This window comes from Oncorhynchus mykiss, chromosome 4 (assembly GCF_013265735.2).
Source record: "Oncorhynchus mykiss isolate Arlee chromosome 4, USDA_OmykA_1.1, whole genome shotgun sequence".
Taxonomy (NCBI): Eukaryota; Metazoa; Chordata; class Actinopteri; order Salmoniformes; family Salmonidae; genus Oncorhynchus; species Oncorhynchus mykiss.
This window is the reverse complement of record NC_048568.1, coordinates 38873561-38897820: the sequence shown is the minus strand read 5'-3', so window position 1 is coordinate 38897820 and position 24260 is coordinate 38873561. Positions and strand designations below refer to the sequence as shown.

Sequence of the window (24260 nt, the reverse complement as noted above, 5' to 3'; positions counted from 1 at the left end):
ATGTACACGGAGAGATAACAATAATATGCAATGTCAATCTCTCATGGTTCAAAGTGGAGCAGAGACTTCGTGACTACTTGTTTTTGTAAGAAGTGTTGACAAGCTGAATGCACTGAGATCCAAGGTACTATTCATATAGTTACTTAAAATGCCTTTATTTGAATGGCATGATCAGTGGAAACAAAGACTGAAAAACTTGACACAATTTGGCTGCATGGCCTTCGTCAGGGAGTACAAAGATATGCATTATCCTCTTTTGAACAGCTTTTCTCAATCAACCCTGATTTGAAGCCGGAGTGATTACAGGAATTCATTGGACAACACCTAGTATGTAACACTATACACATTAAAAGGTGAAAGACTGTAGATATGGTATCAAGAGTGAAAAATCAAGGCTAGAAGTTGTCTGTCTAAACTACTGGCACACGGCTCTGACACCCATACATACCCCACAAGACATGCCACCAGAGGTCTCTTCACAGTCCCCAAGTCCAGAACAGACTATGGGAGGTGCACAGTCCTACATAGAGCCATGACTACATGGAACTCTATTCCACATCAGGTAACTGATGCAAACAGTAAAATTAGATTTAAAAACAGATAAAAATACATCTTGTAGAACAGCGGGGACTGTGAAGAGACACACACAAAGGTACAGACACAAGCACACACACACACACATTGTAATATTGTTGTACAATGCAGAATGTAACTATGATGTACTGTTTTATCATGCAAGTCATTTTTGTAGCCCAGGCAGAGTGGCTGCTGCATCGGCTGAACTGACAGGGATCCCTAACGGTCACAGAATGTTCCGGAAGCTCCAAATGATCAGTATCTCTCTCCGAATGATCAGTATTTCTCTCGAGCATCCAGAAACAATCACATCAGTCTGATGATTTACCATGAACCATTACGATAAGTACAGTCGACTTGAAAACACCCCCCAGTAACTGCATTTACAAATCGGTGTCTCGCATTGATGGTGAGGCACGGCTACTGTCGTTTTGAACAGGTGGAGCGATTGCGCCAATTGACTACCGTATGACACATTTCCGGAATGAAATTGGTAATTATAAGTACGTACTGTCTGTACTACACGTGTATTTATGATCAAGGCAAGCTAGTGCAGTAGGTCTGTGTGTACAAGCTATAGAAAACATTGTAATAAGTGACGTTTTAATACTGAATGTTTCAAACAATAAAATCTAAATCTAAATCCACGACTAAGAACATTTTTACAAACAGTGGCAAACAACTCTTTGTGGAAGTTTCACTTTATTCTCAAGTTCTGACATACAAAATGCCCTGGGCGCTTTATTTAAAACTGTTTTCATTTGTCGTTTGCTGTGTCTTGTTCTTTTTTCAATTAAGTACAAATTACAACCCTCATATTGAACACGGAGAGAGAAAAAAAAACAAAAACAAACAAAAACGACTTCATTTAGCATTAAAAATTGTTACTTTCCAAACTATTCTCTAGGTTGTGTCGACGCTTCATTACAATACCTTGTGAAAGGAAACGTGTATAATGCTTTATAGAAACAAAAGAGTACAGACACAGACAACCACTCCGGTAAAACGGTCAAAACAAAACGGGTGAAATAATAACGCAGCCTGCCACAATGTTTTCACCAGACGTCTTAAAACGAGGACCTTTATTGCCGCCACAAAAAAAAACTGATCACAATCTGATACACCCCCCCCCAAAAAAACAGATCACAATCTGATACACCCCCCAAAAAAAGAAGAATGGCGTTCAATCAAATAAATCACAGCATAAAACTAATCAAATCCCCCCCAAAAAAAGAACCCTACACTGAGATCAGAATGGTTCGACCCAAAACCTTAGCCAATCACATTCATAGCCATCATGGAACGGGACTTGAATTCTCAACAGCTCATGATATCAGAGCTGACAAACAAAAGCCGGTAGAGGGGGGGGGGGGGGGGGGGGGGGGGGGGGGGGGGGGGGGGGTCCACCACACGAGTGTTGAATGATAAAAAATAAAAAAAATGTAATACCTTACCAAGAATTACATCCATTATTACAAATAAAAATACTAACCAAAACCCCCAGAAGGTTTTAGACTTGATGCTCAAATTGAAAACGAAGCCCTCGTTGTGTTCACAGCAAGAGCCACGCTTTTACTGAGAACACTGACCATACAAAAGTAGGTCAAAGATCAGCTATGTCAGAAGAGAAGAGCGGAGGGAGGAAACGGAGGGGGAAATACAGGGACACCAGGCAAGAACCGCTGGGTAAAACAGTTCCTGCCCTGTCCTGTTTTGTCTGAATGTGAGTATTTATGTACGAGGTGTGTGTTTATTTTAAAACGTGTATACTCCTGCGCTAGGTGTTCTCAGTGGCGGCTGTCCGTAGACGGGGAGCGAGAGCCACGAGACCTGGAAGGAGACCTGGAAGGTGCACGCTGTGCAGGGGGAGTGGAGTTGGGGGAGGCAGACTTGCTGGGCTTAGAGGGTCGTTTAGAGGAGGAGGAAGAGGTCTCTTTGGCCCTCGGGGGTGGGGAGCCAGGGGCAGCAGCACGGGGCGCTGGGGAGCCGCTGTGGGAACGAGAACGAGAGCGTTTGTAGTCCCTCTTGGGGGAGCGGGCTTTGGGGGAGTGGGACCTGGAACGACGAGGGGTCCTGGAGCGGGACGGGGAACGGTTACGAGAACGGGAGCGAGAACGAGAAGAGCTCTCAGAGCGGGAACGACTCCTTGAACCCCTGGAGGAGAAAGAGGGGAAAAGGTGAAACCAACCGCATCATCACTTTACTGACACTGCCGTCCTCAGTTCCTTAGAGGAAACACTAGTAGAAACATCTAGAAGGGCTTATTCTCCAGACCAACTCACCTCTTCTTAGCTGCCTCGATCAGTTTGATTTTCCTTCCATTGATCTCCTTGCCAGACAGCTTCTCAAGGGCGTTTTTCAGGTCGCTGTAAGAAGCGAACTCAACCACTCTGAAGACCGACACGACAAAACAACAGGTCAGTGGAATACAACTGACAAGGAGGGTTGAATGTAAAACGTTTTAGGAGTAGGTGGATGTTGGAGAGTTTACACGTAGTTTACACGTAGTTTACAGGTCTAGAAAGAAGGGGTAGTTTACAGGTCTAGAAAGAAGGGGTAGTTTACAGGTCTAGAAAGAAGAGTATTTTATTATTCTTACCCTTCGTTGAGCTTGGGGCGGTGTGCGTCTGCAAAGGTGACTTCCCCAGCCTGTCTCATGAAATCCTTCAGGTCCTACACAACGACAGGCCAAGTTAGGACCAGACCAGGACAACACGGTCAACATAATGTATCATCATTCACCAACGAGAGAAAAAAAGGTTAGATATCATAGGAGGAACTACAGAGACTAACAGAGACGACGAGAGGGGTCCAAGAACCTCAGAGATCACAGCAGAATTACTAGTACTAATTACTGGTCCAGCAACAAAGTCATTGTGTTAAAGTAGTTGTTCCATTTACCAGTTAGGTGTCTGTGTGCATGTTGATGTACGGGACAAGCCAAATGGACAGGAAACGGTTTGGAAAATGTCACACACTTCCTTAAGAAACTCCTTTGTGAAAAGAGCTTGGCAAAAGAAAACGTGAATAAAAATCTTCCCGGAAGTACATAAAAAAACGTACTCTCTAAATTAGGTCTGTAAAATGGAGGAAGATTTTTTTTAAAGACAAAAAGAACTAAAAAAAAAAATATATAATCTTTTGAATTAAAAGTATATTCTTGGACCCCACTCACTGTAAACAACTACATAGAACAGTTCATATAGAACATACTGAATGAGCAGTAGAGGAGCTGTGTTGAGCAGCATGTTGAATAAGGTTGTCTCTTGCTAGCTAGGAGCCGAGGGCACAGGGCTCCCTGCCCCCTAACGCCTGGGACGGGTACCATGTCTAGGGCTCGGCACCCCTCCCCCCACCCCTCTCAGGCTCAGTACAGAGGAAGAGAGGAAACCAATACCTGAGACCCCCCTTGGAGCGGGCCGCAGCAGACTCTCCTAGTCCACCATACCATCATAACCACCTTGATCGCACCTCGTCATCCAACCTTGACCTCTCGTGACCTCGCTCAGCAGATTTTATCCACCTCTGGGCACCGCTCACGATGTGCGGACGGAATCACAGCACACGGGGGGGAGGGGAGGGGGGTGAGGGGAGGGGGGGTTGCATGGATCGATTGAAGCCTCTCAAATTTACGAACCACCATCGATCAGGCCAACACGCCAGCCACCATCAACACCACCATCGACTCTCTTTCTGCCCATCTGCCTCTCTGTTTGCGATTTCTCCCTCTCTGTCAGCACAGCGCTCCCGCCGTTGAGGGGGGGGGCAGCGAGTGCGAGCGAAGTGGTCGCCGGCCACGCCAGTGCTTCTAGAGCAGAGTGGGTAGTGGGACCCAGGGGGGGGGGGTGGGACCTCACCCCCAACCAAGCGAGGAAGGGAGCACTCATACGACCAGCAGGAGGATACCAATTAGGAGTAGGCCGACAGGCACTCTGGCTGGCACGACATGGCTCAACCCAGAGAGAGGGACCCTGATTGGGTTAACTCCACCATAAGAAGCGCTCTCGTCCATACGACACAACAGTCAGGCTGGTAAATAAAGGGGTGAAGAATTGGTTAAAATAAAATAAATAAACAAGACAAATTAGTTTTGTTTTTTCCTCTCTTTTGTATCTTATCAAACTGTATTCTTTAGATGCAGTAAATATCTATGGCTGGTTATTTTCACTGGAAGCTCTCAGGAGAGAGCTAGATGGGCTCTCAGCACATATAGCCTCTTATAGTTCAAAATCACTTGTAAGGAGAAATGAGACCCAACAACACATTTGGCTAGTGCTGCTGATTTTCATATGCATGTGCTCTCAGCCCATTAAAATATTATTACATTCTCTCCAATAAACGTAAGGAAAAAAAACATGACTGAATTTCTTTACCTGGAGTGAACCAGGCAGTTGCCTTGAGATCATTACTAGTGAAGATAAGGTATAAAAGCTGAGCATTGTCACTCTCTCCCTCTGATTACTCAGCACCTGGTGTTGTTACTAACAGGCAGGTACGGTAGATGAGCAGACACGCCCAGGTAAGGAACTCACCTGCCAGCTGACGCGAGATGACAGGTTCTCCACGATGAGACGGTTCTCCGTGCGCATCGGTGGGGGGTTCCTACTGTGGCGGGAGAGAGAGAAAAGTATGAAAACCTTGCAGATAATCTAGAACCGTGGTTCCATAACAGTGGGCTAAAACCCATTGGTGAGTCATCCACAGCTAGTTCCTTCCTTCTAGCTGAAGCTTGGAGTTCATCCTGACTAGTAGCCTATTACATTTTGTTGTAGTGGGAGAGAGAGAACACAAGCACCTCAAGGGCTGATCTAGGATCAGTTTCCCATTGTCCATTCATTATAGTTTAACATCCTTAACAGACCCTAGATCGACACGCCTATTCAGATTTTCTATATTCAGACCCATGATTCTGACTAGAAATATCAAATAGTACCACCGGGATTAGAGTCAATGACAAAGAACAGTGTTGCCCCTCCCACTGAGCTGATAGTTTGCTGACCTCCTAGATTACGTTGATTTATATCCATTGCACATTTCCGAAAGGTGCCTCGTGTAGACAGAATGTTGAATAAACTGTCCTTTGAACTTACTCTGCCGGTGGTCCACTTGGTTGGTTGGTCCTTATGGAAATTTGAGACAAAATATTCCACAGGAAAGTATTATTAAAACATACTTTTTATTTTAAAATTCTGGTACCGGCGTCGATATTTCTATCACCTGATATATGCATGCCCCGTATGTATGCGTTCCTCAGGGGATGAACAAAAAAACCATGAAAGCCAAACACACAAAGCAGAGTTTTGAAGTTGGTTGGATAATATATATATTTTTTCTCCTTGGGGATATTTTGTCTAAAATTTCCTCTTGTAAAAAAGGGACTGTACAGTCTTCTGAGATCTATTTGTTTAGCGACTAGTGTGGGTAGTCCACACTGAGACTTGTAAGAGCTAGCCAATAATATTTAAGTCCAAGTACCTCCGACTATCCTGGGAGCCACGGCCATAGCGATCTGGGAAGCGGCCTCCTCCTCCTCCTCCTCCTCCTCCCCCTCTGTCACCACCACGTCCTCGCCCACCACGCAGGCGCACACGAGCATGCTCAATGGTCACCCTGAGAGAGAGAGAGAGAGAAAAAAAAGAAGAGGCCTTAAGACACAGAACAGGTTATGGAATGCTGTTATAATAACCCAGGACTATTTATTGATATGTGCGCCAACGTGATGATGTGCAAATGTCCATCATGAACAGAGATGCTGCTTTACCTCTCATTGCAGAGCTCCTTGCCGTCCAACTCATAAACTGCATCCTCAGCATCCCTAGGATCATCAAACTCCTGGAGAACAGATTACAACATTCAGACGATCTATTCTAGACCTCCTGTCTACAAGGTTTTCTACTAAACCATGTAACTAGCCTATGGTAGCAATTATCTAGTAAGTAGAGGTCGTAATTGAGGGTTCAGATATGTGCCTCTTGCCTCAGTGTGTATACTGACCCCCAAAAACTAAAACCTGTATGCGAGTCCACACTGCACTTAGCCAAGACTGAACTGCCTCCTTAACCTGGGGCTAAGAACAACGCAGTGTGAAATGACATGGTGTAGGTGTGTGTGTGTACTTTACCACAAAACCAAAGCCCCTCTTGAGGTCGATGTCTCGGATGCGGCCGTATCCTTTGAAGAATCTCTCCACGTCCTTCTCTCTGGCGGACGGGTTCAACCGGCCCACAAATATGCGGCAGCCACTCATTCTGCCTGTAAAATATGTCTATCCGAAAACAGAGTAAATCAAATGTATCATTTTAAAATAATTCCCTAAAATGACACATTTTGAAACTAAAAAAAAGAAACCCCACCCACTATGTGGAAGGAATGTTGTAAGAAACTCAAACGACACCATTCATCTTTTCTGCGTAGTTAAATGCTACACCCACAACATTAGCAATTTTAGCTAACTAGAATTATATATAGTACACAAATTGGGAGTATTAAAAAAAAATATATATACACTATTTTAGATGCCTAAAACGTGATAAACCGCGTATACTCATCCCGGAGAGGTTTTAAAACCGAGCGTTTATCGTGACCTTAACGTGAGCTGCGACACAGACATTGTGCATTTTTTAGGGGGGGGGGCCTTGTGATTGCATTTTGCAAACGCAAGATAAACAAACCTAACTAGCTTGTTAAAAACATTGTTTCCCCACTGGCAATACTAGTGCAATAATGCTGTTAAAATGAGTTTTTGTCCATTTAAAAATTGTACAAATGTTAATATACCTTTTGTGTTGGGTTTTTTCCTTCCTTCGGAGGGATTGTCTTGCTGCTTTTACTGCGAGGAGGACACAAAATGGAGCCCGTTTTCTCTCGGCTTTTCAATGACACGCTGCAGTACCGTGTCTCTGCCGCTAGATGTCACCCAGTCACACGGTTCACCATCTACATCAAAACAATGGTTTGGTGTTTGTTCGTCACAGGACAGGGTGCAAAAATGGCATTGGCTCTTTACTGACTGTTCGTAAGATGCGCAACTAGGTGGGTGCAGTAGCATGATAATATGACTGACGGACAGAGACACACATTCGCCCTGTACACTCAGGTGTGGTTGTCCTGGAGTGTCCTTGAGGTAACAGTGGGTAGGCCTTTTAAGGATCTGTTCTCTACAGGCGTTTCACTCATATGTTTACTACACATGGGTACATCAATCTTTTAGTCTGCTTACTTTTTTACTACATTACTATTATTATGTCAGTCTTTGGGCCGTCGAATAAAAAAACATTTAAAACACAGTTTTGACCTATTTTAGGCTTCCATTCAGCTGTTCTTAAACCGTGTATTCTTCTCTGCTTCCTGACTAAGTTGGGCGGCAGGGTAGCCTAGTGGTTAGAGCGTTGGGCCAGTAACTGAAAAGGTTGCTGGCTCGAATCCCTGGGCCGACAAGGTACAAATCTGTCGTTCTGCCTCTGAACAAGGCAGTTAACCCACTTGTTCGTAGGTCATCATTGAAAGTAAGAATTTGTCCTTAACCGACTTGCCTGGTTAAATAATACAAATAGAAAACTACAGAAGGTGAAAATCCTCTTATAAAAGTAGAGATCCAACCGTTCAGTTTTGCCAAATCAATAAAATAAAAAAAAAAGGCCGACAACATTCACCTATTTTTTGTTCTACAACATTTTTGAGTAACGAAATACAACGTATGGCTGGAACTATCTGGGTGAATTGAACACAAATACCAAGTTACATTATATTTGGCCATGCAGTGTTAGCGGAAACGATGTTCAGCTGAATTCTCATTTGTAGTGGAATAACCCTGACCTGCATTCTTTTTCAGTATAGAAATGTCAATATTGCTTGCCTCCTAAATTGCTCTATATTCCCCTACAGTGCACTACTTTTGACCAGGATCAATAGGGCTCAGGCCAAAGTAGTGCACTATATAGGGAATAGGGCTCTGGTCTAAAGTAGTGCACTATATAGGGAATAGGGCTCTGGTCAATAGTAGTGCACTATATAGGGAATAGGGCTCTGGTCTATAGTAGTGCACTTTATAGGGAATAGGGCTCTGGTCAATAGTAGTGCACTATATAGGGAATAGGGCTCTGGTCTATAGTAGTGCACTATATAGGGAATAGGGTGCCATTTTGGATACACACAATATGATTTTCAATGTAAAAAACCCCAACTAAATCAGGTCTCACACATTTCAAAAGAAAGCTTTAATAAGAAATAGTTATGTACACATGGTAGAATTAAATTAAACTTTATACAAATATTAAAATACTATCTTCACGCCCATTGCAATGTACAGAGGAAAACCAAAACATGAAATCATTGAAATGCAGAATCAAGAGATGGACATTATTTTCTTTTGTCCTTTTCTAGGAAACAACACCGTAGAACAGTGGTCTGGACGCCAGAAAAACGCTTTAAAACTTTCTTTCTTTTTTTTTACACTTCAATGCAACATTTACAATTTCTTAAGACAGGAAAAAAAGAAACAAGTATTTGTTTTAGATGCTTAGCCTTTTGAATATCACCGTTGCTGAAGAAGCCTTGGGGAGGACAGAGAGAGAAGAGGATGGACTTTATTTAAAATCCCATCCAAAAACAAAAAACACAGTTGTATGACTAGTAAGGCAACTGGGGAAACACTGAAGACGTTTCAACATCGTAAAGCAGGTAAATATGGAGGAAAAACATTTTAAAAACAAATGTGGAAAAAGGAGTTCAAAACAACGACTCAACTCAGACCCTGTCTGGAACTAATGGACTCGGGTGGTGACCTCATCTCCCAAGACGCACATGACCTGCTTTCCTCACACACCAGAGATACATTAAAGCTGTGCTCATTCAAATTTGAACTGAACATTTAAAAACAAACATTTAATTAAAACAAAAGAAAAATGGTCGTTTACAATGCGCTGTTTTTTTCAGCTTTTTAAAGACTCAGATTCACAAGGTCACTAACAGTTTTGAAGCAACTCTGCAGAAAATGAGCCGATATTCCATCCTTGTAAACCCAACCTGGCCACACACACACACCACACACACACACATAATAAATAGATTGGAAAAACAAATATATATTACCCAATGTGCAGTCACCAAACACACAAATCAACATGGTTTTCATCATGAAAAAAAAATAAACTCCCCTGCTTTGAACAGAACAAGGCCTTAGTTAATTTAACATTACAGCGTAACACTCTTCATTCATGAAACAGTCATGATGTGTTGTTCAGTTCCACGGCCAAATACACACAGAGAGAGAGAGGAGAGAGGAGAGGAGAGAGGAGAGGAGAGGAGAGGAGAGGAGAGGAGAGAGAGACACACACACACAGGTGCCTAGAAGATACTGTAGCCACTAAGACACCCCAGATAGCCACATCAACAAGGGAGCAGAACACATAACAGGTATCGGTTGTTGTGACGAACAGAAAAAAAAGGCAAGCGTGTCGTTGATCTTCTTTTTTTCATGACACAGATCTGTCCGTTTATAACCCTGCCGCTGGCTCTGGTGACGTGCTCAATCCATCCCATGGTGCATTGTCTTCTGACAGGTGGCCTCACTCCTAGGAAACACTAGACAAAAGTGTCGCTGTCTGACCCAAGACAATGCCCTACTTGGAGATGCCAGAGTGGCAGCAGAGTTGGAGAGGGAATTCATGCTTAGCTTAGCAGGATGTTTCAGAAAGAAAGAGAGAGAGAGACAGAGAGAGAGAGAGAGACAGAGAGAGAGAGAGAGAGAGAGACAGAGAGAGAGAGAGAGACACAGAGAGAGAGAGAGACAGAGAGAGAGAGAGAGACAGAGAGAGAGAGAGAGAGACAGAGAGACAGAGAGAGAGAGAGAGAGAGAGACACAGAGAGAGAGAGAGAGAGAGAGAGAGACACAGAGAGAGAGAGATAGACAGAGAGAGAGAGAGACAGAGAGAGAGAGAGAGACAGAGAGAGAGAGACAGAGAGAGAGAGAGACAGAGAGAGAGAACATGCAGCATATGCCAGCGAACAAAGCCCAGGCCCAAACCAAGACAGTCCTCACTGAAGAGAGATACTCTTTATCTCCACTAGAGAGGCACAAGTTCAAGTCTGTATCCACAGTCATCATCACCATCAGCAGCCGTGGTAAAAACATCAGTATGTTTTCCACTAACCTTGCAGTTGGACATGAAGCCTTTGGGAGTGTGGTTGATCAGGTGCAGGCCTAGAGAGACGTGTGTTCTGTGTAACAGGGCTATCCATAAATGACTGCTGTGTACATAGTAACACATACAGACAGTACCAAACCTGGACTATGCTGTGTACATAGTGAGACAGACAGACAGACAGTACCAAACCTGGACTCTGCTGTGTACATAGTGAGACAGACAGTACCAAACCTGGACTCTGCTGTGTACATACTAACACATACAGACAGTACCAAACCTGGACTCTGCTGTGTACATAGTGAGACAGACAGTACCAAACCTGGACTCTGCTGTGTACATAGTGAGACAGACAGACAGACAGTACCAAACCTGGACTCTGAGATTGTATGCTTTTATACATATGTATCTATATTCAGCTGAAACCACTTGATGCCTGCCTGCCTGCCTGCCTGCCTGCCTGCCTGCCTGCCTGCCTGCCTGCCTGCCTGCCTGCCTGCCTGCCTGCCTGCCTGCCTGCCTGCCTGCCTGCCTGCCTGCCTGCCTGCCTGCCTGCCTGCCTGCCTGCCTGCCTGCCTGCCTGCCTGCCTGCCTGCCTGCCTGCCTGCCTGCCTGCCTGCCTGCCTGCCTGCCTGCCTGCCTGCCTGCCTGCCTGCCTGCCTGCCTGCCTGCCTGCCTGCCTGCCTGCCTGCCTGCCTGCCTGCCTGCCTGCCTGCCTGCCTGCCTGCCTGCCTGCCTGCCTGCCTGCCTGCCTGCCTGCCTGCCTGCCTGCCTGCCTGCCTGCCTGCCTGCCTGCCTGCCTGCCTGCCTGCCTGCCTGCCTGCCTGCCTGCCTGCCTGCCTGCCTGCCTGCCTGCCTGCCTGCCTGCCTGCCTGCCTGCCTGCCTGCCTGCCTGCCTGCCTGCCTGCCTGCCTGCCTGCCTGCCTGCCTGCCTGCCTGCCTGCCTGCCTGCCTGCCTGCCTGCCTGCCTGCCTGCCTGCCTGCCTGCCTGCCTGCCTGCCTGCCTGCCTGCCTGCCTGCCTGCCTGCCTGCCTGCCTGCCTGCCTGCCTGCCTGCCTGCCTGCCTGCCTGCCTGCCTGCCTGCCTGCCTGCCTGCCTGCCTGCCTGCCTGCCTGCCTGCCTGCCTGCCTGCCTGCCTGCCTGCCTGCCTGCCTGCCTGCCTGCCTGCCTGCCTGCCTGCCTGCCTGCCTGCCTGCCTGCCTGCCTGCCTGCCTGCCTGCCTGCCTGCCTGCCTGCCTGCCTGCGTTGAGGTCCATTCTGAAGCTGAGGGGGGAAGTAGGCATTAAGGGCTCGTTAGTTCCCAGTAAGAGAGAGAGGGAGCAGTCTTGTATTTTCTGTACATGGGTGGTAGTTTAGAGATCAGAAGGGTTAGTTTAGAGATCATTGCAGAAGGGGTAGCCAGGACGTGGGGAGAGGATACTGGTGGTGGAAATAGTTATGTCTAATTTCACGGTTGGTAATAGTTGGGGGTGAAGTTGGACTCTGCTCTTGTCTTTGAGCCGTGTGAGAAGTTGCAGACGTGGAGGGAGGTTGAGTTTCTTTGACATGATTCCTGTTTTTGGTACGCTGGGTCATTTTGTAGTTCTGTGGTTCAGAGCTGTAGGGTAGAGTGGTATAATTCAGGTAGAAGGCCCCAGTAGAAGCCTCAGTGTTTCCTGGTCAGCTCTAGGGTAGGGTGGTATAATTCAGGTAGAAGGCCCCCAGTAGAAGCCTCAGTGTTTCCTGGTCAGCTGTAGGGTAGGGTGGTATAGTTCAGGTAGAAGGCCCCAGTAGAAGCCTCAGTGTTTCCTGGTCAGCTCTAGGGTAGGGTGGTATAGTTCAGGTAGAAGGCCCCAGTAGAAGCCTCAGTGTTTCCTGGTCAGCTGTAGGGTAGGGTGGTATAATTCAGGTAGAAGGCCCCAGTAGAAGCCTCAGTGTTTCCTGGTCAGCTGTAAGGGGGAGTGGTCCTGCTGCAGGGGCATCAGGCTTCCTTTAACAGGGGGATATCTAGAGAGATAGAGATCATAGCATCAGGCTACAGTATAAACGCAGGTAGGAGTGAAGATGGGATGTTAAACGGCCAACGCTAAGCCTTCGACAGTTGAGGACATGCATTTGTACACAAACACGGCACCACCTACCATCAGAGAAGTCGTCTACGGAGGTGGCAGAAAGCAGGCTGTGCTGGTCGCTGCTCTCGGAGTCTCTACGTCTGGCCAGAGTGACCAGGGGTGGGACACCACCACACGCACCTCCTCCGTGCTCCGTAACCCACGACGACGAAGAGGAGGAGGAGGAGGGGGCCTGGTGGACTAGTACTGTCTCTGCGCGACGGGAGGATGAAGAAGAGGAGGAGGACGTGGAGGGGAGGCACAGCTCTGTATCTCTGTGATGGTGGGACTGAGACCTACTGCTGGGCCCCTCGGCCCCCTGGGGCCCCTCAGACAGGACGATCTGGACCCGGGACTCTGGAGGCGGTGGGAGGGAGGCACCTCCGCTACCGTAAACCGCCTCCTCATAGGAGGGGAGGGCCACCTGGAGCCCCTCCACCACCATGGAGGCTGGCTGGCCTGACACACCCTGCTCACGCCTGGAGAGAGAGAGAGAGAGAGAGAGAGAGAGAGAGAGGGGGGGGAATAAAATATAAGAGAAAGAATGAGTGTACGAGAGAGGGAGGAGAGAGATCTTTAGGTTATTGCATGCCATCCAGTATTTCTGGTGGTGTGGTGCTGTGTGATGTTCCTGTCCTAGACTAGAGGTGGTTGTGGAACTCATCATAGATGGCGCCAGGCCTCACGGCCCCCCAGACAGGCCCCCCAGACAGGCCCCCCACGGCCCCCCACGGCCTCACAGCCCCCCAGACCGGACAACACAATCAACAGAGCTGCCTACTAAGATTAGATCTAATGAGAGCTCACTGTTAAAATCACAGAACCAGAGACAACTGCTCGGCAAAGTGCTACAGAGGGTAATGCGTACAGCCCAGTACATCATTGGGGCCAAGCTAATTGCCATCCAGGACCTCTATACTAGGCGGTGTCAGAGGAAGGCCCTGAAAATTGTCAGAGACTCCAGTCACCCAAGTCATAGACTGTTCTCTCTGCTACCTCACGACAAGCGGTACCGGAGCTCCAAGTCTAGGTCCAAAAGGCTCCTTAACAGCTTCTACCCCCCCAGCCATAAGACTGCTGAAGAACTAATCAAATCACCACCATACTATTTACATTGACCCCCCCCCCTTTGTTTTGTACACTGCTGCTACTCGCGGTTCATTATCTATACATAGTCACTTCACCCCCACCTACATGTACACAGTACCTCAACTAACTATCCCCCCACACTGACTTGGTACCGGTACCCACCCCCACACACTGACTCGGTACCGGTACCCCCCCCCACACTGACTCGGTACCGGTACCCCCCCCCCCACACACTGACTTGGTACCGGTACCCACCCCCACACACTGACTCGGTACCGGTACCCCCCCCCCCCCCACACTGACTCGGTACCGGTACCCCCCCCACACTGACTCGGTACCGGTACCCACCCCACACTGACTCGGTACTGGTACCCCCCCCCCCACACTGACTCGGTACCGGTACCCCCCCCCACACTGACTCGGTACCGGTACCCCCCCCCCCCACACTGACTCGGTACCGGTACCGGTACCCCCCCCCCCCCCCACACTGACTCGGTACCGGTACCCCCCCCCACACTGACTTGGTACCGGTACCCCCCCCACACTGACTTGGTACCGGTACCCCCCCCCCCCCCCACACACTGACTTGGTACCGGTACCCCCCCACACTGACTTGGTACCGGTACCCCCCCCCCCACACTGACTTGGTACCGGTACCGGTACCCCCCCCCACACTGACTCGGTACCGGTACCCCCCCCACACTGACTCGGTACCGGTACCCCCCCACACTGACTTGGTACCCCCCCCCCCCCCCACACACTGACTTGGTACCGGTACCCCCCCACACTGACTTGGTACCGGTACCCCCCCCCACACTGACTTGGTACCGGTACCCCCCCCCCACACTGACTCGGTACCGGTACCCCCCCGCCACACTGACTCGGTACCGGTACCCACCCCACACTGACTCGGTACCGGTACCCCCCCCACACACTGACTCGGTACCGGTACCCCCCCCCCCCCCACACACTGACTCGGTACCGGTACCCCCCCACACTGACTCGGTACCGGTACCCACCCCACACTGACTTGGTACCGGTACCCCCCCCCCCCCCCCCCCCCCCCCCCCCCACACTGACTTGGTACCGGTACCCCCCCCCCACACTGACTCGGTACCGGTACCCCCCCCCCCCCCCCCACACTGACTTGGTACCGGTACCCACCCCACACTGACTCGGTACCCCCCCCCCCCACACTGACTCGGTACCGGTACCCCCCCCCCACACTGACTTGGTACCCCCCCCCCCCACACTGACTCGGTACCGGTACCCACCCCACACTGACTTGGTACCGGTACCCCCCCCCCCACACTGACTTGGTACCGGTACCCCCCCCCCCACACTGACTTGGTACCGGTAACCCCCCCCCCCCCCACACACTGACTCGGTACCGGTACCCCCCCCACACTGACTTGGTACCGGTACCCCCCCCCCCCCACACTGACTCGGTACCGGTACCCCCCCCCACACTGACTCGGTACCGGTACCCCCCCCACACTGACTCGGTACCGGTACCCCTGTATAGAGCCTTGTTATTGTTATTTTATTGTGTTACTTTTCATCATTTAATTCCGCGTGTGTGACTAATAAAGTTTGATTTGATTTGAGTATGGCGGTTAACTGTTGAACCATTTCTCCTGCAGCTTTCAGTGTTTTCATTTGCTTGGCCTGTTAACTCTTAGAGCTCTAGGGGCGCTATTTCATTTTTGGATAAAAAACGTTCCCGTTTTAAGCGCGATATTTTGTCACGAAAAGATGCTCGACTATGCATATTCTTGACAGTTTTGGAAAGAAAACACTCTGAAGTTTCAGAATCTGCAAAGATTTTGTCTGTAAGTGCCCCAGAACTCATTCTACAGGCGAAACCAAGATGATGCATCACCCAGGAATTAGCAGAATTTCTGAAGCTCTGTTTTCCATTCTCTCCTTATATGGCTGTGATTGCGCAAGGAATGAGCCTACACTTTCTGTCGTTCGCCCAAGGTCTTAGCAGCATTGTGACGTATTTGTAGGCATATCATTGGAAGATTGACCATAAGAGACTACATTTTCCAAGTGTCCGCCTGGTGTCCTGCGTCGAATTCGGTGCGCAATTGCCAGCTGCTTCCACTTTACCATTTGATTCAGGGGAGAAAGCATGTGTCCAAGAACGATGTATCAATGAAGAGATATGTGAAAAACACCTTGATGATTGATTCTAAACAACGTTTGCCATGTTTTCAGTCGATATTATGGAGTTAATTTGGAAAAAAGTTTGCGTTTTGAGGACTGAATTTATGGATTTTTTTTGGTAGCCAAATGTGATGTATAAAACGGAGCTATTTCTAATACACAAGGAATCTTTTTGGAAAAACTGAGCATCTGCTATCTAACTGAGAGTATCCTCATTGAAAACATCAGAAGTTCTTCAAAGGTAAATGATTTTATTTGAAGGCTTTTATGTTTTTGTTAATGTTGCGTGCTGGATGCTAACGCTAATGCTAACGCTAAATGCTAACGCGAAATGCTAACTCTAGCTAGCTACTTTTACACAAATGATTGTTTTCCTATGGTTGAGAAGCATATTTTGAAAATCTGAGATGACAGTGTTGTTTACAAAAGGCTAAGCTTGAGAGATGGCATATTTATTTCATTTCATTTGCGATTTTCATAAATAGTTAACGTTGTGTTATGCTAATGAGCTTGCTGATAGATTTACACAATCCTGGATACAGGGGTTTTTTCATAGCTAAACGTGACGCAGAAAACGGAGCGATTTGTCCTAAACAAATAATCTTTCAGGAAAAACTGAACATTTGCTATCTGAGAGTCTCCTCATTGAAAACATCTGAAGTTCTTCAAAGGTAAATGATTTTTTTGAATGCTTTTCTGTTTTTTTGTGTAAATGTTGCCAGCTGAATGCTAATGCTAAATGCTACGTTAGCCATCAATACTGTTACACAAATGCTTGTTTTGCAATGGTTGAGAAGCATATTTTGAAAATCTGAGATGACAGTGTTGTTAACAAAAGGCTAAGCTTGAGAGCTAGCATATTTATTTCATTTCATTTGCGATTTTCATGAATAGTTAACGTTGCGTTATGGTAATGAGCTTGAGTCTGTATTCACGAACCCGGATCCGGGATGGGGAGATCAGAAAGGTTAACCTGTAAAACCAGGTACATTTTTATCTGACTGGCCCAAAAGGGCAGCAAAACACACATGCAGAGGTAAAAGGTGTGTGTGTGTGTGTGTGTGTGTGTGTGTGTGTGTGTGTGTGTCTGTGTGTGGGTGTCTGTGTGTGTTTCTCTGTGTGTGTTTGTGTGTGTGTCTGTCTGTGTGTGTTTCTGTGTGTGTGTGTGTGTCTCTGTGGGTGTGTGTCTCTGTGGGTGTGTGTCTCTGTGGGTGTGTGTCTCTGTGGGTGTGTGTCTCTGTGGGTGTGTGTCTCTGTGGGTGTGTGTCTCTGTGGGTGTGTGTCTCTGTGGGTGTGTGTCTCTGTGGGTGTGTGTCTCTGTGGGTGTGTGTCTCTGTGGGTGTGTGTCTCTGTGGGTGTGTGTCTCTGTGGGTGTGTGTGTAACCTGCTGTGGTGGAAGGACTTGAGTTTGGGCTGCAGCAGAACAAACAGCACCACCAGCAGCAGCAGGAGGGCCACAGAGGAGGCTGTGGACGCTACGATGGACAGCGCTGGCATCGCCAACGGAGACCGCAGCTCCTTATCTGAGACACAGACAGAGAGAGAGAGAGAGACAGAGAGAGAGACAGACAGAGAGAGACCGAGAGAGAGAGAGACAGAGACCGAGAGACAGAGAGCGAGAGAGAGAAAGATGGAGAGGAGAGGTTTAGGATTGTTGCTTTGGCAGAACAAATATCTACTTCTGTCATGCAATAGAGCACTGTGAAATTGAATTTCAGAGAGGGAGACAGGAGACAGTCAGGAGACAGTCAGGAGACAGCCAGGAGACAGTCAGGAGACAGTCAGGAGACAGCCAGGAGACAGCATGCGCTGGACGATACTTTTTTGTTACAAAATGTGTAAAAAGTGAGTTTGATATTTCCTGAGCATTTGGATAGAATCAACGGAAGGGTTTCTCAACGTTCTGAGACAACGAGCTCTTAGTCTGACTCAGACAACTAAATATGGATGCTGGTCTACTACACTACATACAGTAGGATGTGAGGGGGGTGAGGGGTGTATGAGGGGTGAGTGGTGTGAGGTATGAGGTGAGGGGTATGAGGGGTGAGTGGTGTGAGGTGAGGGGTATGAGGGGTGAGTGGTGTGAGGTATGAGGGGTGAGTGGTGTGAGGTATGAGGTGAGTGGTGTGAGGTATGAGGTGAGGGGTATGAGGGGTGATTGGTGTGAGGTATGAGGTGAGGGGTATGAGGGGTGAGTGGTGTGAGGTATGAGGTGATGAGTATGAGGGGTGAGTGGTGTGAGGTATGAGGTGAGGGGTATGAGGTGAGGCGTATGAGGGGTGAGTGGTATGAGGTGAGGCGTATGAGGGGTGATTGGTATGAGGTGAGGCGTATGAGGGGTGATTGGTATGAGGTGAGGCGCATGAGGTGATGGGTATGAGGGGTGAGTGGTGTGAGGTATGAGGTGATGGGTATGAGGGGTGAGGGGTATGAGGGGTGATGGGTATGAGGTGAAGGGTATGAGGTGAGGTGTATGAGGTGAGGGGTATGAGGGGTGAGGGGTATGAGGGGTGATGGGTATGAGGTGTATGAGGGGTATGAGGTGAGGGGTATGAGGTGAGGGGTATGAGGTGTATGAGGCGTATGAGGTGAGGCGTATGGGGGTGAGGGGTATGAGGGGTGAGTGGTGTGAGGTGAGGGGTGAGTGGTGTGAGGGGTGTGAGGTTGAGGGGTATGAGGGGTGAGTGGTGTGAGGTATGAGGGGTGAGTGGTGTGAGGTATGAGGTGAGTGGTGTGAGGTATGAGGTGAGGGGTATGAGGGGTGAGTGGTGTGAGGTATGAGGTGAGGGGTATGAGGGGTGAGTGGTGTGACGTATGAGGTGATGAGTATGAGGGGTGAGTGGTGTGAGGTATGAGGTGAGGGGTATGAGGGGTGAGTGGTGTGAGGTATGAGGGGTGAGTGGTGTGAGGTATGAGGTGAGGGGTGTGAGGTATGGTATGAGGGGTGAGTGGTGTGAGGTATGAGGTGATGAGTGGTGTGAGGTATGAGGTGAGGGGTATGAGGTGAGGCGTATGAGGGGTGAGTGGTATGAGGTGAGGCGTATGAGGGGTGATTGGTATGAGGTGAGGCGTATGAGGGGTGATTGGTATGAGGTGAGGCGCATGAGGTGAGGGGTATGAGGGGTGAGTGGTGTGAGGTATGAGGTGATGGGTATGAGGGGTGATGGGTATGAGGTGAAGGGTATGAGGTGAGGGGTATGAGGAGTGAGGGGTATGAGGTGTATGAGGTGAGGGGTATGAGGGGTGAGGGGTATGAGGGGTGAGGGGTATGAGGGGTGATGGTATAAGGGGTGATGGGTATGAGGTGTATGAGGGGTATGAGGTGAGGGGTATGAGGTGAGGGGTATGAGGTGAGGGGTGAGGGGTATGAGGTGTATGAGGTGTATGAGGTGAGGCGTATGGGGGTGAGGGGTATGAGGGGTGAGGGGTATGAGGTGAGGGGTGAGGGGTATGAGGGGTATGAGGTGAGGGGTATGAGGTGAGGGGTATGAGGGGTATGAGATGTATGAGGGGTATGAGGTGAGGGGTACAAGGTGAGGCGTATGAGGGGTGAGGGGTATGAGGTGAGGGGTATGAGATGAGGGGTATGAGGTGTGAGGGGTATGAGGTGTGAGGGGTGAGGGGTATGAGGTGAGGCGTATGAGGGGTGAGGGGTATGAGGGGTATGAGGTGAGGGGTATGAGTAGAGATGATATTACCTGGGCTGAGGCGGCAGGTGATCTGCATGGGTGCGTCCCACTCCCCATTCTGACAGGTGAGGAACTTGTAGTCCCCCTTCAGAGCGTAGCCCTCGTCACAGAAGTACTCTATCACGGTCTTCTGGGTGAGGCGGTGGCAGGGGGACGGGTGGCACCTGTACCCTCCGTTCTCTGGCTCCGTGGGAGGGGGGCACACTGGGGGGAGAGAGGAGAGGTAAAGATGGAGGCAGAGACAGCAGTAGAGAGAGACAGCAGTAGAAGGAGAGAGAGACAGCAGTAGAGAGAGAGAGAGAGACAGCAGTAGAGAGAGAGGTAGAGAGAGAGGAAGAGAGAGAGGGAGAGAGAGGTAGAGAGAGAGAGACAGCAGTAGAGAGAGACAGCAGTAGCGAGAGAGAGAGACAGCAGTAGAGAGAGAGAGAGAGAGACAGCAGTAGCGAGAGAGAGAGAGAGAGAGACAGCAGTAGCGAGAGAGAGAGAGAGAGAGAGAGAGAGCAGTAGCGAGAGAGAGAGAGAGAGCAGTAGCGAGAGAGAGAGAGAGCAGTAGCGAGAGAGAGAGAGAGAGAGACAGCAGTAGCGAGAGAGAGAGAGACAGCAGTAGCGAGAGAGAGAGAGACAGCAGTAGCGAGAGAGAGAGAGAGACAGCAGTAGCGAGAGAGAGAGAGACAGCAGTAGCGAGAGAGAGAGACAGCAGTAGCGAGAGAGAGAGAGAGACAGCGGTAGAGAGAGAGACAGCGGTAGAGAGAGAGACAGCGGTAGAGCGAGAGAGACAGCGGTAGAGCGAGAGAGACAGCAGTAGAGCGAGAGAGACAGCAGTAGAGCGAGAGAGACAGCAGTAGAGCGAGAGAGACAGCAGTAGAGCGAGAGAGACAGCAGTAGAGAGAGGTAGAGAGAGAGGTAGAGAGAGAGGTAGAGAGAGAGGTAGAGAGAGAGAGACAGCAGTAGCGAGAGAGAGAGACAGCAGTAGAGAGCGAGAGAGAGAGACAGCAGTAGAGAGCGAGAGAGACAGCGGTAGAGAGCGAGAGAGACAGCAGTAGAGAACGAGAGAGAGACAGCGGTAGAGAGCGAGAGAGACAGCGGTAGAGAGCGAGAGAGACAGCGGTAGAGAGCGAGAGAGAGACAGCAGTAGAGAGCGAGAGAGAGACAGCAGTAGAGAGCGAGAGAGAGACAGCAGTAGAGAGCGAGAGAGAGACAGCAGTAGAGAGCGAAAGAGAGACAGCAGTAGAGAGCGAGAGAGAGACAGCAGTAGAGAGCGAGAGAGACACAGCGGTAGAGAGCGAGAGAGACAGCGGTAGAGAGCGAGAGAGACAGCGGTAGAGAGCGAGAGAGAGAGCGGTAGAGAGCGAGAGAGACAGCGGTAGAGAGCGAGAGAAAGACAGCGGTAGAGAGCGAGAGAGAGACAGCGGTAGAGAGCGAGAGAGAGACAGCGGTAGAGAGCGAGAGAGAGACAGCGGTAGAGAGCGAGAGAGAGACAGCGGTAGAGAGCGAGAGAGAGACAGCGGTAGAGAGCGAGAGAGAGACAGCGGTAGAGAGCGAGAGAGAGACAGCGGTAGAGAGCGAGAGAGAGACAGCGGTAGAGAGCGAGAGAGAGACAGCGGTAGAGAGCGAGAGAGAGACAGCGGTAGAGAGCGAGAGAGAGACAGCAGTAGAGAGCGAGAGAGAGACAGCGGTAGAGAGCGAGAGAGAGACAGCGGTAGAGAGCGAGAGAGAGACAGGGGTAGAGAGCGGTAGAGAGAGAGAGACAGCGGTAGAGAGAGCGGTAGAGAGAGAGCGAGCACGTCCCCATAAACACCTACCAGGAAGCAACAACCTTTCCCTCCCCACAGACCCCCCCAGAAACAACTATGACAAAAACAGAGTATAGCTCGTGAAGCTCTGTGGAACACTGGGTCTGTACATAGTCAATGGTAGGCTGAGAGGGGGACTCTTTTGGTAGGTACACCTACAGCTCTGTCGAACACTGGGTCTGTACATAGTCAATGGTAGGCTGAGAGGGGACTCTTTTGGTAGGTACACCTACAGCTCTGTGGAACACTGGGTCTGTACATAGTCAATGGTAGGCTGAGAGGGGACTCTTTTGGTAGGTACACCTACAGCTCTGTGGAACACTGGGTCTGTACATAGTCAATGGTAGGCTGAGAGGGGACTCTTTTGGTAGGTACACCTACAGCTCTGTGGAACACTGGGTCTGTACATAGTCAATGGTAGGCTGAGAGGGGACTCTTTTGGTAGGTACACCTACAGCTCTGTGGAACACTGGGTCTGTACATAGTCAATGGTAGGCTGAGAGGGGACTCTTTTGGTAGGTACACCTACAGCTCTGTGGAACACTGGGTCTGTACATAGTCAATGGTAGGCTGAGAGGGGACTCTTTTGGTAGGTACACCTACAGCTCTGTGGAACACTGGGTCTGTACATAGTCAATGGTAGGCTGAGAGGGGACTCTTTTGGTAGGTACACCTACAGCTCTGTGGAACACTGGGTCTGTACATAGTCAATGGTAGGCTGAGAGGGGACTCTTTTGGTAGGTACACCTACAGCTCTGTGGAACACTGGGTCTGTACATAGTCAATGGTAGGCTGAGAGGGGACTCTTTTGGTAGGTACACCTACAGCTCTGTGGAACACTGGGTCTGTACATAGTCAATGGTAGGCTGAGAGGGGACTCTTTTGGTAGGTACACCTACAGCTCTGTGGAACACTGGGTCTGTACATAGTCAATGGTAGGCTGAGAGGGGACTCTTTTGGTAGGTACACCTACAGCTCATCCCTTGGCAGCAGCACTGTAGACTACTTCCTCACCGACCAAAACCCAGAGTCTCTCAGAGCCTTCACAGTCTGCCAACTAACACCTCTCTCAGACCACAGTAAAATCACAGTGTATCTGAGAAGAGCGGAACCCAACCATGAAGCATCACGGACCAATAAATTACATGGTACAAAACAGGCCTATAGATGGAGTGAAAACACTACAGACATCTACCAAAAAGCAATTAGTAGCCCAAAAACTTTTTAGCCTTAACAATGTAAATTTGGCAGTTTGGAACATAAACTTTAGATTTGACAAATTAACCTCGTTGGCTAATCTAAAAAAACAAGATCAAACCAGAAATAACAGAAAATGTAAAATAGTTTGCAAAACGATTGCAAAAATCTAAGAAAGTAATTGAGAAATATATCTAATCAAAAACACAGAGAACCAGGCAACAAAAATATACACCTTCAATATGGAGAAACACTGAAGCAATACAGACACACCCTGAGAACAAAAAAGGAAAACTACAGAAGAAGAATTGTCGGAAAAACGACTCTCCAACCCAAAAAGGCCTGTGGTGCTGATGGTATTATAAATGAAATGATCAAATATACAGACCACAAATTCAAATTGGCTATACTCAAACTCTTCAACATTATCCTCACTGCAGGTATTTTTCCCTGATATTGGGAACCAGGGATTGATCACACCAATTTCTCGGCAGTATCTTCTTCTCTCAGGGACGGGGAGTGAAACAGGGCTGCTCAATAAGTCCAACACTATTTAACATCTACATTAATGAATTAACAACAAGCCAACAGACTTCTTCTCTCAGGGATGGGGAGTGAAACAGGGCTGCCCAATAAGTCCAACACTATTTAACATCTACATTAATGAATTAACAACAAGCCAACAGACTTCTTCTCTCAGGGACGGGGAGTGAAACAGGGCTGCCCAATAAGTCCAACACTATTTAACATCTACATTAATGAATTAACAACAAGCCAACAGACTTCTTCTCTCAGGGATGGGGAGTGAAACAGGGCTGCCCAATAAGTCCAACACTATTCAACATCTACATTAATGAATTGGTAAAAACATTATTAGAATCGGAAGCACCTGGTATCACCCGACACAACACTGAAATCAAGTGTCTGCTGTACGCAGATGACCTGGTGCTGCTGTCTCCCACTAAGGAGGAATTACAGCAGCACCTAGATCGTCTTCACAGGTTCTGTCAGACCTGGGCTCTGACCGTTAACCACAGGTTCTGTCAGACCTGGGCTCTGACCGTTAACCACAGGTTCTGTCAGACCTGGGCTCTGACCGTTAACCCCAGGTTCTGTCAGACCTGGGCTCTGACCGTTAACCCCAGGTTCTGTCAGACTTGGGCTCTGACCGTTAACCACAGGTTCTGTCAGACCTGGGCTCTGACCGTTAACCCCAGGTTCTGTCAGACCTGGGCTCTGACCGTTAACCCCAGGTTCTGTCAGACCTGGGCTCTGACCGTTAACCCCAGGTTCTGTCAGACCTGGGCTCTGACCGTTAACCCCAGGTTCTGTCAGACCTGGGCTCTGACCGTTAACCCCAGGTTCTGTCAGACCTGGGCTCTGACCGTTAACCACAGGTTCTGTCAGACCTGGGCTCTGACCGTTAACCCCAGGTTCTGTCAGACCTGGGCTCTGACCGTTAACCACAGGTTCTGTCAGACCTGGGCTCTGACCGTTAACCCCAGGTTCTGT

At 48.9% G+C, this 24260-nt stretch overlaps 2 protein-coding genes across 8 annotated transcripts in view; both read right to left on the bottom strand.

Moving 5' to 3' along the window:
• Positions 1-139: 139 nt before the first annotated feature.
• Positions 140-7507, bottom strand: LOC110522591 (serine/arginine-rich splicing factor 5). 6 transcript variants are annotated; one of them, XM_036976235.1, is made up of 11 exons: positions 7354-7507; positions 6698-6841; positions 6338-6408; positions 6052-6186; positions 5667-5696; positions 5109-5181; positions 3176-3249; positions 2859-2966; positions 1979-2730; positions 1717-1946; positions 140-1680 (listed from the first exon to the last, which is right to left on the bottom strand). In XM_036976235.1, exons 2-9 carry the CDS (start codon positions 6821-6823, stop codon positions 2364-2366), a joined length of 984 nt encoding a protein of 327 aa, XP_036832130.1. In that variant the 5' UTR covers positions 6824-6841; positions 7354-7507; the 3' UTR covers positions 140-1680; positions 1717-1946; positions 1979-2363. The 6 variants fall into 6 exon arrangements, with proteins under 6 accessions (XP_036832130.1, XP_036832129.1, XP_036832131.1 ...); XM_036976234.1 differs by having other exon boundaries at positions 140-1946; XM_036976236.1 differs by lacking the exon at positions 7354-7507 and adding an exon at positions 7082-7224 and having other exon boundaries at positions 140-1946.
• Positions 7508-12048: 4541 nt separating this feature from the next.
• The window catches only part of LOC118964474 (sushi domain-containing protein 6-like), a 59990-nt gene continuing 47778 nt past the window's right edge, over positions 12049-24260 (bottom strand). The window contains exons 4-8 of one of the 2 annotated variants that reach the window (XR_005051532.1): positions 19768-19962; positions 17454-17592; positions 12839-13287; positions 12628-12704; positions 12049-12561 (exon numbers count right to left, since the gene is read on the bottom strand). Coding sequence is in view for 1 of the 2 variants with exons in the window: in XM_036976233.1 (XP_036832128.1) it covers positions 12679-12704; positions 12839-13287; positions 17454-17592; positions 19768-19962 (809 nt within the window). In the remaining variant the exon portion in view is untranslated. Of the gene's footprint in view, positions 12705-12838; positions 13288-17453; positions 17593-19767; positions 19963-24260 lie in introns of both variants that reach the window. The other variant, XM_036976233.1, reaches the window with a different exon arrangement.

Excerpts from the sequence above, each read along its gene's own strand:
- LOC110522591 (XM_036976234.1), bottom strand. The coding sequence starts at position 6,823 with ATGAGTGGCTGCCGCATATTTGTGGGCCGGTTGAACCCGTCCGCCAGA. Across the intron at positions 6,187-6,337 it reads AAGGAGCTCTGCAATGAGAG|GGTGACCATTGAGCATGCTC; the intron begins GTAAAGCAGCAT and ends TCTCTCTCTCAG. Across the intron at positions 5,182-5,666 it reads CCAAGTGGACCACCGGCAGA|TAGGAACCCCCCACCGATGC; the intron begins GTAAGTTCAAAG and ends CTCCCGCCACAG.